The sequence below is a fragment of the Carassius carassius genome, chromosome 33 (genome assembly GCF_963082965.1).
Source record: "Carassius carassius chromosome 33, fCarCar2.1, whole genome shotgun sequence".
In the NCBI taxonomy this organism is placed as follows: Eukaryota; Metazoa; Chordata; class Actinopteri; order Cypriniformes; family Cyprinidae; genus Carassius; species Carassius carassius.
The window spans coordinates 7,225,097-7,239,613 of NC_081787.1; the positions used below are offsets into that span (position 1 = coordinate 7,225,097).

Here is a 14,517-nt window from a genome sequence, read left to right on the forward strand (position 1 = left end):
TAATCTGTTGCTAAATTAATATTTAAGCATCTTAAACTAAATAGTGAAAGTGAACAGACCATCATTCTTCTTGAAGAGGCAAACAGCTCATAATACCAAGTTTCAGGCATTGTTCAAATAAGTACAAGCTTGAAAGTGAAGGAATAAATACCAATTGGTCAGTTCTATCTTTGCCAGAAAGTAAAATTAAGATCCCAAGTGAATAAGCCTTATTAAAAAATAAACATTCAAAAAATGTTTGCATAAAAGTCAACTATTCACTTTGCTCTCAAATTAACTGATTATGTCATAACTTAAATTTTCGACCAATTCACGGAACAATGAATAGCCATATTTCAAAATTATAATGAAATAAAGGGAAATTATTTTAAATGGTACCTTACATATAATATAAAATATATAGGTAACACTTTACAATAAGGTTCTATTAGTTATTGTTAGTTAATGTATTAACTAACATGAACAAACCATGAACTTAATTAATGATAGCTAATGATAGCTTTAAATTGAATAATTAGTAAATGTTGAAATTAACAATAATTAAACATGCTTAGTTAAAATTAAAATAAACTAACTAAAAAGTACACATAAAAAGAACGCTGTTCAAAAACATCAAAATCAGGAATTTATTGAAGCTTTCCATAGGATTAGGTAGGGACAAACATTTACAGGTACTTTAACAGAACCAGTACTGAGAGCAGATTCCTTTCTCTCCATTAGATTGCTAGGCAAAGAATCATTCCTCTTAAGCACAGCTCCCTCTCAAGACCATCTGCAGAGGCACTCAACTAACGCAGTCATGTCTACAGTATGTGGAGCAAAGATGTCATACCATTATAGAAAATAGATGAGGGGCAGTTTTAACCATTACATATACAATGCTGTGTGTGTAGTTACATCAGGAGCAGAACCACAGCATACAGCATCCACGAACACAATTAATACACATACTTCAAGGTGATGCTGTACTGAATGAACAGAAACAAAACAGAAAAAATACAGGGCACAAATTACATTCCAACAAAAACTGGAATAGATCAATTTCACTTGGTGCAAAAATGAATGACATTACTCTTGGTAACAAATTGGTTGATTGGCATATGTTATACTTTTTAAACACTACTAATGACATTGTAAAACAATATCAAATACCTCAAGGACAATCAAGTGCAATTTTCAGCCCTAACTCAAGTGGCATCTTGTATGTACATTATGGCTTACTGGGTAAACAGGTCCATATAAACTTTAAAGTTACAGAGATACAGCTTATAAACAAACTATGCTACAATAATATCTTGGCAAAAAACTAATAACCATACATAATGTAAACATGGTATACCATACTGTACATCCTGTCCATGATATTTACAAGTCAGTTTGTTGACTTCCCCGTGTAGTAGACAATCGCAAAAGTGCCAGATCACGGTGCTGACTGTTTCTCTAAGCTAGTTCAAACATCTGCTGCACTAGCTTCAAAAAGCCCCAATGCTAGACATCACACTCCAAAAACATTTAAACACGACACAATTCTGACTCCTGCACTTACACGTCCAATTGAAGCTTGTCCTTTAACATAAGGCAAATTCACACCATAAGGTGCCTTGTTCTTAACAATACCATAATATAGTATGTGGGGAGGAGGACTCGATGGCTCTTTGGGATAAATGCACTTTTTAAACAGCATCAGAGTTTGCTTTCTTCCCATCTCTCATTATATGTAACAACACATCTGAGTGCAACACAGGAGTGCTTTCTACTACATCAGGAAATGTGCAAAATCTGCTCTAAAGCAAAGTGACAGTGTAGCGAATTCTACTGTACAAGGTACTGGGAGAAGAGGTCTTGTAGAAACCCAGTGAAGACCCTCAATCCGACATATATACAAGGCACTAAAGAGAGAAATAAAGGGACTTCCATGAGGATCATGTAGAAGTCCTTCAGTCAGGTCTGAATATAGGATACTTTGGTAAGAACTCTATAAGAATCACCTGTAGACAGAAAAATAGGCATTGTTAAGCAAGCACACTGGACGGATAAAAATCACCAGCCTCGTCATTTACAACCTTATCGTCTGACTTTGCAAGAAAATGGAGATCTCCAGACAAAAAAAAAAAAAAAAGACTGAATGAGACTTTAAGGAATAAAATTTCTCTTTTAGTTACAAATTACAGAATCACAAGATAAACATGTTTGTTCAGAAATGCCTTCACGGAGTGCAAAGTTTCCTACTTAAGCTTTTAACAACAGTCAGGTACTGTGATTACGAGTGTTTATCGTTCCAATCTTTTGGTGTCAGTAAGACTTAAAAAAAAAGAAAAAGAAATTATACTTCTATTCAGCAAGGGTGCACTAAATTTATCAAAAGTGACAGTAAATAAATGAAAAATATAACAAAAGATTTACATTTAAGCAAATCAGAATACATGACACTGAAGAGTGGAGTAATGATGCAGAAACAGTGAAAAGTGTTATTTTAACTTGTAATAATATTCCACAATATTACTGTATTTTTGAAATTTTTGGTGAGCATAAAAGACATCTTTAAAAAACATTTTTGAAAGGTACCGTAAAACAGGTTGTGTTTCTAGTTGTATTTACCATAAATAAATAACAATTTGATGCCATCACTTTATTGAATATGGTTATATTTGTAACACATAAATGTCTTCATTTTAAAATTGTATCTGTGCCTGTTTTTAAAATAAAAATATACAGTATTGTTGAATATAGTCATCCAAACAAATATTCCATCAGAGCTGATGCAACCTAAAATTGCATCTCGTTTCAATATATATTTTTTTTTTTTACAATATTTGAATGATTTTTATAATTGATTACAATAAAAAAAAACTATATATCTGAATCATACTATAAAATGACAAGAGAGTCTGAATCTTTTTGACTGACTCATACGAGACATGCTTTGCAAGTCACAATTCACTTGTGCAAAATAAATCTGACAAATTCTCTAATGAGATGATATAAGTTTTCCTAACTGTCTGAAATTATTGTAGAACATTTAATTTTGTGCTGCATTTGCAATAAAGTAGCAGTTTAGAGCCCTGAAATGGAAAATAAATTATTTAGTTTTTTAATTACTGTTACGAAACTTACATATTCCATCATGTTGTTGCTCTCACATTTTCTCTTGCTGAGTTTCCAGCGCAGCCCCAGCTGAAGGCGAGACACAGGAAGAGACAGGTTAGACAAAGCCGCATGGTAGATCTTCAAAATAGACTCATGCACTTCAGATGCTCAGACACACTTTTCACACAAGGGTTAGCCGAGGTCAAGCAGTGGCCAGTGCCAAGCGGAGTTTCCTTAACATGTCTGCGCCGCTACTGACTGTCAGTCAAAGCTTCAAGACAACAAAACGAACGTGGCTTTTTACTGCTGACCTCTCCACAGTCTGGTCAGCCTCTGCACTATATCACTGCATCAGACCAAAATGGCTGCGAGGCCAACAAGCATTTGACAGGGTCAAATGTTAGCGGCCCTTTTAATGATCGCTATCCACCACACACCAAGACTTCAACAACAGGGCAGCTAAATTGGAGATGATCCGCTGTCCTCATCTTTATGTGTCTGAGATTAATTCTGCAATGAGCTTACCTTATGATATAATCTGTTGTTTTCCCATTCTAACAATTTCTGAATGGATCTTCGTGTCTGAAACACACAAACAAAAATGAGCTCATACAAATTAATAATAATACGCAAACAAAAATAGAGAGAGACAGGTTTCTAAGCTAATCACCCTGTCAAACACATTTAACAAATGGCAATAAAACTCGCGGGGCATGAAGACTACAGAGACATTTATGGACCAAAGCTTGTAGTTAGGCACCTTGTAAGCCAATAACTTAAATTTGTAGTTGTAAAATCCCCACCTTTCCACAATTCAACAAGCCATGACATCTGACATATATCAGTTTCACACAGTTAATAAGTGGATGTAGTTTGTTATTTGCTTCATCACTGAGTTGGTTTATTTATTAGGCGTTCAAATAAGGCAATAAGTAATTAATATAGATTAATGGGACAAGGACCGGTCAAGTTTGAGGAAGGACTCACTCTCTTGTTGAGACATATGACAGGCCACAGGCTGAAGCCCACCGTACAGCAACAGCACAAGCAGCCGCAGAGCATCCATTTCACATTGACCGGTAGGTTCTTCTTCAAGCAAGCATTTACTCGATTGACGCTCGTCTTGAACTCCTCTGGAGCAACCTAGAGCAGACGAGAGAGGAGCAAAACAGGACTGTAAATAAGCCAGTAAATCATTCTTTGTGCATTATTAGTGACAGAATATTAATAAAAAATATTTAATAGAACATACGTGGTCAAATAAAAACAAAACGATCATTTAAAAAACACATTAAAAAAGGAGTTTCATAAAAAAAATCCACTGGAATTTTTTTTTTTTAAGAAAAGCTTCCATGTTTGCAGATGCTCTGTAGAGATCTTGCAACTGTACGCTTGTAACTTTCCAACCGAGCTCAGAGACTCTCGGGGCAAAGGGAGAACAAAAAGATGAGATAAGCCCGTGGCCTGTGGCTGCGCCGTCTAAACAACATGAATGGCTGCTCATTCCTCTCTGGGTATGTACGCCATAAAACCGGGGTCGTAATCTTTTATGACAGGATGCAAAGGTCTCTTTGCAAACAGCAAAAGAACTCAGAATAAAGCCCAGCAGGCCTGATCTGTACCCTTCAGTCATCATAATCCTGACCTCATCCATCACATGTCACCCTGGGTCACAATACTGGAGCTCTGCTTTATTGCCCCGCACTTCCCTCGGCCTGCTCATCCCCCTGCAGCCTTTTTGTATTTCTGCGTCCGACCCAGGAAGCTTCCTATTCTTGTGGATGGCACAGTGTTTCTTTCATTATTTTGTCACCGGGAGCTGTGTCCCCCCAGAGCTGGGATCCCTGCCTTCCAGAGCCCTGGACGGTTTACTTATTGACAGAACTGTTGCAAAAACGCATTTTAGAGACGTCATCAAGGTATTAATCAAAAGCTCACGCCATGGTGAATAATGATGTAAAGGTAAAGGTCAACGGGGAAAGATATTTTATTCACACCATAAAGAACATTTAATATGATTTATTTTATAGATGGGAGTCAGAAATCATTACCTTTCCTGTGAGAACAGAGGGAAACTCTGTGTCAAATTTGTTGCTTAGTCCAAACCTGCAAACAAAGATTATTTTAAAAAGGTTATGATTATGGGGTAAAGATATTGAAGGCCATTTCTGCCACATATCAAAAGCATCATGTATTTGTTAACAATATTCATGAGATACTTTGATAGAATAATGATACAAAGTTAAAATTATGACAAAAAAGTACAAATGTTGAACTAGTCAATTATGATAAAAAGTCAAAGTTATGAGATAAAACATTTCAATTATGGCACTCTAAATTGGAATTAGAGTCTGAGGCATAAACAGTCAATTGACTAATGTGATAAAGACTTTTTAATCACATAATTATGACGTAATGTCACAATTTAGCCTTTTTATCTTATATTTAGTCATGTTTACCAAAGCATGATTTTTTTTTTCTTATGTGGTTGATAACCTTCCAAACAAAGACTGGATGTGTCATGACAGGGGGAAATAAAATAAAATAAAAAAGCACTGGTTAACACTGGGTTAATTTCAGTTAGATGTAAATGTCATTAAAGACTTGACAAGCAACACACAGATACAACAAAGTGAGAGAGTTCAGTTTCTACATTTAACTTGAACTGCCAGGAAATCTGAAGGATGTGTAAATGTCTTGTGTGTTTTGTCTGTTTATAATCCATTGCAGTACTATGTTATTCTGTCCCAAAGTAGAAATATCACATTGTTTACCTCATTAAATAATAAAATAACTCAAACTCAACTCTACTAGTCTAGGTGGTGATTGAATTTCAGAAATGTGTGCATTAACAGAGGTACTTATACTGTCCCAAGTAAGTACTGCATTAATTAAAATATTATCTCTCAAGTTTACCTCAGCATACGAACATCATAACGTTAGTTACCAAACAACTTCAAATTAAAGTGAAGGTCCTAATGAATTTGATTGTGGTTGCGGGGCAGCCTTTATCCACGACCAGCAATAAAACCATAAATCTCTGTGCTAACAACAAGACTTCGGGTTAGGAGAGCTGATTCTTCCGCTTAAAATCACTGTCAGGATACAGCTGGAGAAGCTCGGCTTAACGTTACGTATGTTTTGATACCCCCACTTAGCGACAGAAACATGCAGTGAGCTTAGCATGGAGGCTACAAACACAGACATGAGCTAACAGTGACTAACAGCGCTGGTGCCGATTTCATACGCTTACACGGTGATGTGACCAGCCCCACGCATGACCACAGGCTCGGGACAGTATCTGACGAGATGTTCTTCACTCACAATTCTCTCATCTTCTTCTTCTAACTCATAAATGGTATCAAAGTCCGCCATGTTGGGCAGCAGGACGCTCATGACGTCTCTGGCACAGCGCCGGTGACATCATTCTGGCACTGCGCGCGAATAAATGACTAAAGGACCCTAAAACACTTCAATGTGTGTCGTTTTCAACAAAAAGTGAGGAGCTGTTAATGGCTTATCGATTTCAAGAGCTGGAATTAAGTATTAGGCCTAGCTATTTGAGCTGCTGAATTTTCTTCAGTTTTTCTATGAGCTTTTATGACCCCGAACTGAGCGATTTTATAGTTTTCTAGCAATAAACAAAATGGCTACATAAAAATAAAACTAAATAGACACGATTTTAAAAACATCACAGTGTGTAACATTTTTGCACATTTAGGCTTGTGGCCAAATATGGAGGTAAAGGCCTCCATTTATAGGCCTTTTCCACAAAATTAACGGAAAAATATTTGTTTGATGACGTTTTTTGGGTGATATTGAATTATATAATCAATTGGAAAAAAATACTGTTGGCTATAGGCCTACTGTCAAGTTGTTTAAAGGTATAGGCCAAAATCCCTATGTTGCTGTTTTTACCAGATATTTTATATTTTTCTGGTTAATTTGATGTTATATACAGTAGGCCTAATAGATTGTTGTAATATAGAATATAAAACAACAACAAGCCTCACATAAAAGGGATTTGTGCCTCTAATGCTTTAAATTAATAAAGTCAAGGGACACGTATTGGATTTATGGATGTGCCATTTAAAGATAAATGCAAAGCAGTGAAACCAGTTTTCTTGCTGTTAGCAAACTGTTGATTTGTTTGTTTCAAACTTAATTAAAAATAAATGATAAGCATGTTAAAACATAAAATAACTTTTGTCATAGGCCTACTGATGATGTGCAGTGTTTAGTCCGATACAAGAAAAAATTAAATTTACCCTATAGTACAGATTTCCCTCCCAAAGTCTATTCGATTAAGAAAATACGATAGTTCCTCACAGATATTTGTATATGTGTAAACCTTTTTTCAATATTTAATGACCTACAGCTGTTCCCACAATTTAGTTTTCAGACATTAGCCTATTTGTAACTGTTTTGTTTTTTGAAAAGCGTTAACTTAAAAGTAGCTATGTTGCTTGAAAATATGTGACGCCAAAATAAGCTATTTTTGTTTGTGTAATCATCCGATTTCAATGAATAGGCTACTGCATTTGTACAGAAACACATTAGCCTATATCCTAGTTATAGAACTTAAAAATTTTCAAGTTGTTCAGCCTTAATTTGAAAAACAAGCCCAAATGCAGTTTGTAGCTACATTTACGGAGTGACTGTGGTCTCACGTTTAAAATGTAAATTAAAGTTAAATGTTTAAACCAGATAAATATACAATAGGCTATTTAATTGGTTTAATAGCCTAATATATAAAGACACAATAAAAAATAAACTATTGCAAAACTTTTTTATTTACATATTGTTGGAATCAAACGTTATACCCGTGTTAGGAATGTGACAGCTGCACATCACCACTGTGAAAAGAAAGTGAACGACGTGCGCTTCGGACACAAACTGGAGCATAAAACAGCCTTCCATCGCAGGTCATTGGTTTACACAGACAATAAAAGTTTAACAGTTCCTGGGTAAGGATCATTACACATCCCGAGAAACGCTGTACCTTTAGTTTCATTTTATTTACAAACATTTAGATACACTCACCACATACAGAAAATGATATTTATATCTTAATTGAGCAAACACAAACAAACCATTAAAATATTTAGTCTCTGGATCAGACAATCCAGACGGTTTTTTATTTTCTTAATTTTAAAAACTATTCTATTAAAACAATATTTGAAGAGCCTCCAGCATTTCGTTGTATATAAGACGTGATTCTTCTGTGGCAATCCACAGCACGCGCCTTGATGCTTGTCATGTTTAAGTATGTAATCCGTTTTGGCCACGAGAGCGGTCCGCTTTCAGCGTGTTGGAGTGCTCAGTTAAAGTTGGATCTTTCAAGTTCGAGTTCACAGAGTGACAGTCACTTGCTGTATGTTCCTCATAGATGGTAAGGCGTTCATTCCTGGTGGTGGGTACAGAGAACCGTGTATGTCTGACGGACTCAGTGACCCTGGCACCGGTAGAGGACTGACAGAACCGGGATCGCTGTGGACTGACCCTCCGCTGCCGTCAGACTGACCCAGCTTCTTTTTGATTATTTTCCTTTCCTTAGCTCTGCGGTTCTGGAACCAGATCTTTACCTGTGAAGACAAAATACAAACTAAATAAGTCTAATTGTCAACTAGTGAGATGAATCTAATTCTATAAGTAAAAATCTAAAGTGAAGTCATTTGTACCTGTCTTTCTGAAAGGCCGAGGTTTACTGCCAATTCTGATTTTCTTCTGATTGTGATGTAGCGATTAAAATGAAATTCTTTCTCCAGCTCCAGCCTCTGATGGTCTGTGTACACCACTCGATATTTCTCCTTCGTTCTCGTTTTGCCTAAGAAATAAATGAACGAATAAGTGTGAAAAATATGTTGATAAAATGAACACATTCGTCATAAAACACACTGGATAAGAGATGAATGATGAAATAATAACCAATTAAACGTGCGTAAAATGTGTAGCCTACTGAACTTGTAAATTGTTTAATTTCTATAAGTTATATTTAAAGTATTCGTATCATATTGACATTCGTATCTTACATTTATGTTGCATTTACAATCACTAGGCCTATATGATCTCTCATTTCAACCACGCTATAAATCTTAACGCCATTGAAATGTTCAGTCAATTGTATAAACTAAGATTACATTGCTAGATATACAAACTGAGCTTCTGATCTTCTTTGAGGAGATTTTTTGAACAAACTGCAGAACAAAGAGACGCAAAGACATTACACAAACGCCACTGATGTGTTAAGAGACAATACACGTTTTACAAAGAATTACAAGGAGATAACATCAAAAATCTTTTCCTCAAACCAAGAGCAGGCTGGACTTGTTTGATGGACACACCAGCTATAGCCTTTATAACAATTTTTATACAGCTTTCAACTAAGAACGCAAATTGTATATATATATATATATATATATATATATATATATATATATATATATATATATATATATATATATATATATATAATTAATTTATTTTTTATTTAAAATTTTAGATGGAGTCACTACAGTGAAAGTTCTAACATTTAATGTTAAATCTGTTCGTTTTGATTGCTTCTATTGTCCTCATTTGTAAGTCGCTTTGAATGACTAAATATAATGTAAATATAAATATGACCCTTTAACTTCAAATCATTTCCCAAACTTTCTGTTTTTCAGCAGTGGAAATGAAAAAGGCCGTTTACAGGTCATGTAGCTAACTTTGTAAGTGATTGTTTTCTTTAAAATAATCGCTGCAGTTGTTTTATCATGCGCCGGAGACAGGAGAAGTTTATGTGCTGTGAAATGTGTCACTCTTTGAGGTAATATAGGCCTAACCCTCAAGAACAGAGACGGAGGAAGACGCGCTGCTGCATATCAAAGTGAAAAAGGTGTTGAAAGAAGTCGCCGCCTGAATATGACAGATAACCCTCAAAACCCGAGACAATGTAACAGGAAAAGTAGACCTCACATCTGGTTTACAGGAGTCGCAAATTAGCATTACAAGTGACCCTGGCGCCAATTCCCAACACTTTAACTATTTGTCCCATGCGTAAAGGAACAAATATATTAATATAACTCATATATTATTATTTTTTTAAACTAAACGATTTCAGCAAATAATGAAGTTTGTGAGTGTAAAACTATTCAATTTTCTCATGCCTTACTATTCCGTAATATTTTGTTAGATGTGACTAGCCTAACAAACAATGTATATTTATATATATTTTCAGTGTTGCCTTTTACACGATTTGTCCTTGTGCAAATTATTTGTTAAATATTAAACCAAAATAAAACAAAGCAACTATTTAGATCTTGAATTTTTTGCAAGACTTTGTAGACATATTTTTCTAATCATTGACATATATAAAAACGTTTACATTAGTTGGCTACAATGGGGTGCATGACTTAAATTATGTAATTTTAATTCTGCTGCATCGAGAAAATACATCATAAGCGTGAACTACTGTCATTTTCTACGTTTCGATCACTGATTTCAAGGCTTTTAAATTATTGCGCAGTGTGCATGTTTTAAGATTTCCTCATACATATTAAAACGTTTTCTCTTTGACGTTTTCCTCATATATTTTAAATTCTCAGCAAGCTTTTATATTATTATATATGTATTACATTTAAAGGCATTTGTCGGCCTTACCAGTCGATGAGGACTGCACGGTTTTGCTCATCCACTGATAGGAATTGCGTCTCTCTCTCTCAGGTGAAAGCTGACCCACAGATATATTTTCAGATGGAGGAGGCAACACCGCTGATCCCGGACCGTGCATTGCATTATAATCTGAAGAGCAGTAGGAAACTTGTCCCGGGGATGAACTGCTCATAGGTGCAGAAATAGTGTTTGGAGGTCCCAGGCTGTAGGCGCCCCAGTCCTCTCTCGGTGCGCCGTAAGGAGGGCCCCATGCCCCCGCTGACTGCGCGTGTGTGTCCATGTTGGGCACATGATGGTATCCTGTAAAATCTGAATACTGTGGAGTGGACACAAAATTCTGTGGTGGAAGACTGATGCCAGATCTTCGCACGCCTCCTTGGTGATACATGTTTCCGTCTTTATCCAAAAGGTATCCAACGTACATGATTTGAAAGAAACCCCTAAGATAACTTTTTTTAAGGCAACATGCCAGCCATACATCAAGCCAAATATCACTCAAAACCAAGGCCTGACTCAATACTCGTTATCTCAAGTGTGGTAGTCCAAAATGATCTCCAGGTCACGCGACGTAGTCCCTGACGTGCTTCAATCAAACATGATGTGACTCTGTTGTCAAGGTGGTGGTGGAAAAGGTATAACCAAGCCCCCCTGACGTCAGCCACGACTTTAAAAGCTCTCGATTTGCATGCAAATGACCAGCCAATAACACCACGAAGCCCTCAAAGATTCCCCTAGCGCCAGATTTTTGCATCTCCTAAGATTTACACGCACCTTAAATCACTTTTTCAATGTTCATCAGTATTCAATAGGCATATATACTCACTCTTGATGACTTAAGGAATCAACAAAATACAATGTGAATAATATTATAAGTTCAAAATAATTTTCTTTCCTAAAAAAAAATAAAATAAAAAAGCCAATTTGAAAGAAGTTTTGTCAGATCTGACTTCAAAAAAGTCCTTCAAAGACAAAAAGAAGTTCAAAGGAGCAAATAACTTTTATAACTTAACTAATAACTCATTATATTAAGCTATATATATATATATATATATATATATATATATATATATATATATATATATATATATATATATAATTTTATTAATACAAATATAATAATGTTTTTATTTTGTTAATATAAATTAAGGTGCATATTAAATTTGAATTGTATTTAATTACACAAGCGAAAACAACAACAGCAATGACATCTTTTGATTATATATTTTATTGTTAAAAAAAATGTTGATCATAAAAGTGAAATGAGCTGTGACGTGCTTATAGACAGGCAGCGTCATTCAGCGATTAATGGTCGCTTGAAGTTTTACTGCTCTTTTCTCTCTAATGGAGCTAAACCTGTGGATATGGGAACGTCACATCTGCATAGTACCCATGCCACTTTCTCGCCCTCGGAGTCCATGCGTATTGGTTGAAGGATACTCTTGTAAAAGAGGTGCAAAGCGGGAGAAGGTGTCTTGAAGTAAGGCGAACTCTTTACATTCCGTATCTCTCACACCATGACACTCTCGGGTCACACTTCACTGCTAATTCCGGTTTATGGAAATGTGAGGTATCACCTACAGTACCCATGCGACGACAATGTGTCGTGCGTGTCGCCATGTAGTCGAAATATTTAACGAGTTGTCAATTCTTTTTACTGCGAGGTTTCTGGGGTATTTGAATCATTAACATATGCAGACAGTAGCCTGTCCAGGCTTGACTTTCTGTCTCAGATTTTAGGGCAGAAAGAACATCTTACATCTGAAAATATGTGTGTTTGGACTTTATTTACTATAAATGACTTAATTTGTAGATTTATGATTAATTCATGTTACATTCGTTTACTATAAATTTTTTCAGTTAATTTAAATTCTTTTGCTCTCACAAATGCATTTTTAAAAAATAAAATACAATGACTTTAAAGTTGAAGGAATAAAGTTTTTCGAATAATACACTGTCATAAAATACATGTGTATTAATTTTACAATTTATAATAATGTTTTAAATAATTTTAAACCATCAATTTAGGGACATTCACACGTTTTCAATCATTTCCAAGAAGGCAATGCATAAACCCATGTCTCATCTTCATAAAGTGATATACTGTTACAGATGAATAAATACATTTTAGTTTACTGAGTAAACTTTTGGAAAACATACAGCTGATCATGATTTCCATCATAGTTCATCACATGTCTGTATGATACAGTGAACTAAGAAAAAGTAGGATAGTTTCTGGCAGATTTCTGACGGTGCACTGATAAAACCTTTATGCAATCAGTCGTTTTTATGCTACAACCCTCATATGTCTGAACAATATTTAATGTGATTTCTGTGTGATAATGATTAACCTTTGAACATAGTCAGGAATTTCCACTGACCGTTTCAGTGCCACTGAATTCCCCAAAATGTCTGAGCTGAATATGTGTTCATAATATATCCTACCATCAGTATCCGAAAGTCAGAACTGGGATTTGTGAGCACACGTTTCTGATGCAGACGCAATAAAGAAGGCGACAGGTTGGTTTGGAGATTCAAGGCACAGCGCAGCGACGCCCTCTGCTGGTCAAACAACTGCTAGAGCGACTTAAAAAGTAGCGAATTAAAACATATTTTCAACGGACACATTTATGATGACATTTATGGTACAACACGTTATTTTTACATCCTTTCATTTTGTAATGAAATGAAAAATGATCTTGTGATTTTATTATAAATTAATCAGCACAATTACAGAAGGACCTCTAGAGGGCGGAATTCACCAAGACATTTGTTTGCGTAGCTTCTACGGATCACTGAGCATCACATATCTGCGAATTACTTGCAATGATTGTATGTGACATATATGATCAGATAAATTTCTGTTGCACAATTGCCTAATGTTTTCACATTGCTTTTCGTTATTCATTATTGGTATGAAAATGTGATATGAAGTGACCTTTGGCGTTGGCCTGAACGCTGTTTAGATATGACAATTGCGATAGCAGTAATGACACTGTACACTGTATGTTCTAATACATGAACAAAAACAAATGAGTAAAATGTTTAGGCTAAGCCTATGCATCCATAAGAATTGCTAAAGAAAGAGAGAGAGAGAGAGAGAGAGAGAGAGAACACTCTCTTAGTAGTAGCCTAATAATGAAATGGCCAATCTATTTTATTATTTAATTATTTGTTAGTATATTATGGTGACGTTATGTTTGTCTGTTGAAATTCTTTAAGGATGGGGATGGATTACAAATAAAGGAACATTTTTGTGTGTGCACAGTCTATTGAAAAATGATTAAATTCTTTATCTGAGGGCAGAGATGCTCTCAGCATGACAGATTTACAACTTTCTTGGAAACTTCTTGTTTGTATGATGTGACTGTAATGTACAATGGGTTGGGGACAGATTGTACTCCAAATAGTTTCAATTATGAATCATATACTTTCTTTTTTCCACCATGATAATTAGGTCCTGATACTGTTCATAAGAATATTGCTACATTTATATTTACTAGGAAGTTTAGTTTAGTTCTGTTTTTGGAACTATGGGCTATTTCAGAAATGTTATATGTAATCATTACACAATGTTTGCTTTTCTCACAGAAACTTTATTACAGTAATTCCCTAGGTTTTAATTCTCCTGTGTGAAATCTGAAATAAATAAATGTCATGGGAAGTTTTGTTGAAGTATATCCTCAGATTTTTATTTTTTAAATACTATGGCTATAGATTTATGTATCCAACGAATTCCAAAACAGAAGAGTTGCTCTAAGGCAGCATATCTGAAACAAG

At 35.3% G+C, this 14,517-nt stretch overlaps 2 protein-coding genes across 2 annotated transcripts; both read right to left on the bottom strand.

Moving 5' to 3' along the window:
• Positions 1-602: 602 nt before the first annotated feature.
• LOC132113631 (cysteine-rich hydrophobic domain-containing protein 2-like) lies at positions 603-6,512 on the bottom strand. The gene is made up of 6 exons (XM_059521487.1): positions 6,341-6,512; positions 5,139-5,193; positions 4,075-4,230; positions 3,613-3,669; positions 3,115-3,174; positions 603-1,988 (listed from the first exon to the last, which is right to left on the bottom strand). The coding sequence occupies exons 1-6, from the start codon at positions 6,481-6,483 to the stop codon at positions 1,938-1,940; spliced, it is 522 nt and encodes a 173-aa protein (XP_059377470.1). The 5' UTR covers positions 6,484-6,512; the 3' UTR covers positions 603-1,937.
• A 1,787-nt stretch (positions 6,513-8,299) lies between these two features.
• Positions 8,300-11,371, bottom strand: LOC132113632 (homeobox protein CDX-1-like). The gene is made up of 3 exons (XM_059521488.1): positions 10,729-11,371; positions 8,769-8,914; positions 8,300-8,672 (listed from the first exon to the last, which is right to left on the bottom strand). The coding sequence occupies exons 1-3, from the start codon at positions 11,162-11,164 to the stop codon at positions 8,439-8,441; spliced, it is 816 nt and encodes a 271-aa protein (XP_059377471.1). The 5' UTR covers positions 11,165-11,371; the 3' UTR covers positions 8,300-8,438.
• Positions 11,372-14,517: the final 3,146 nt, after the last annotated feature.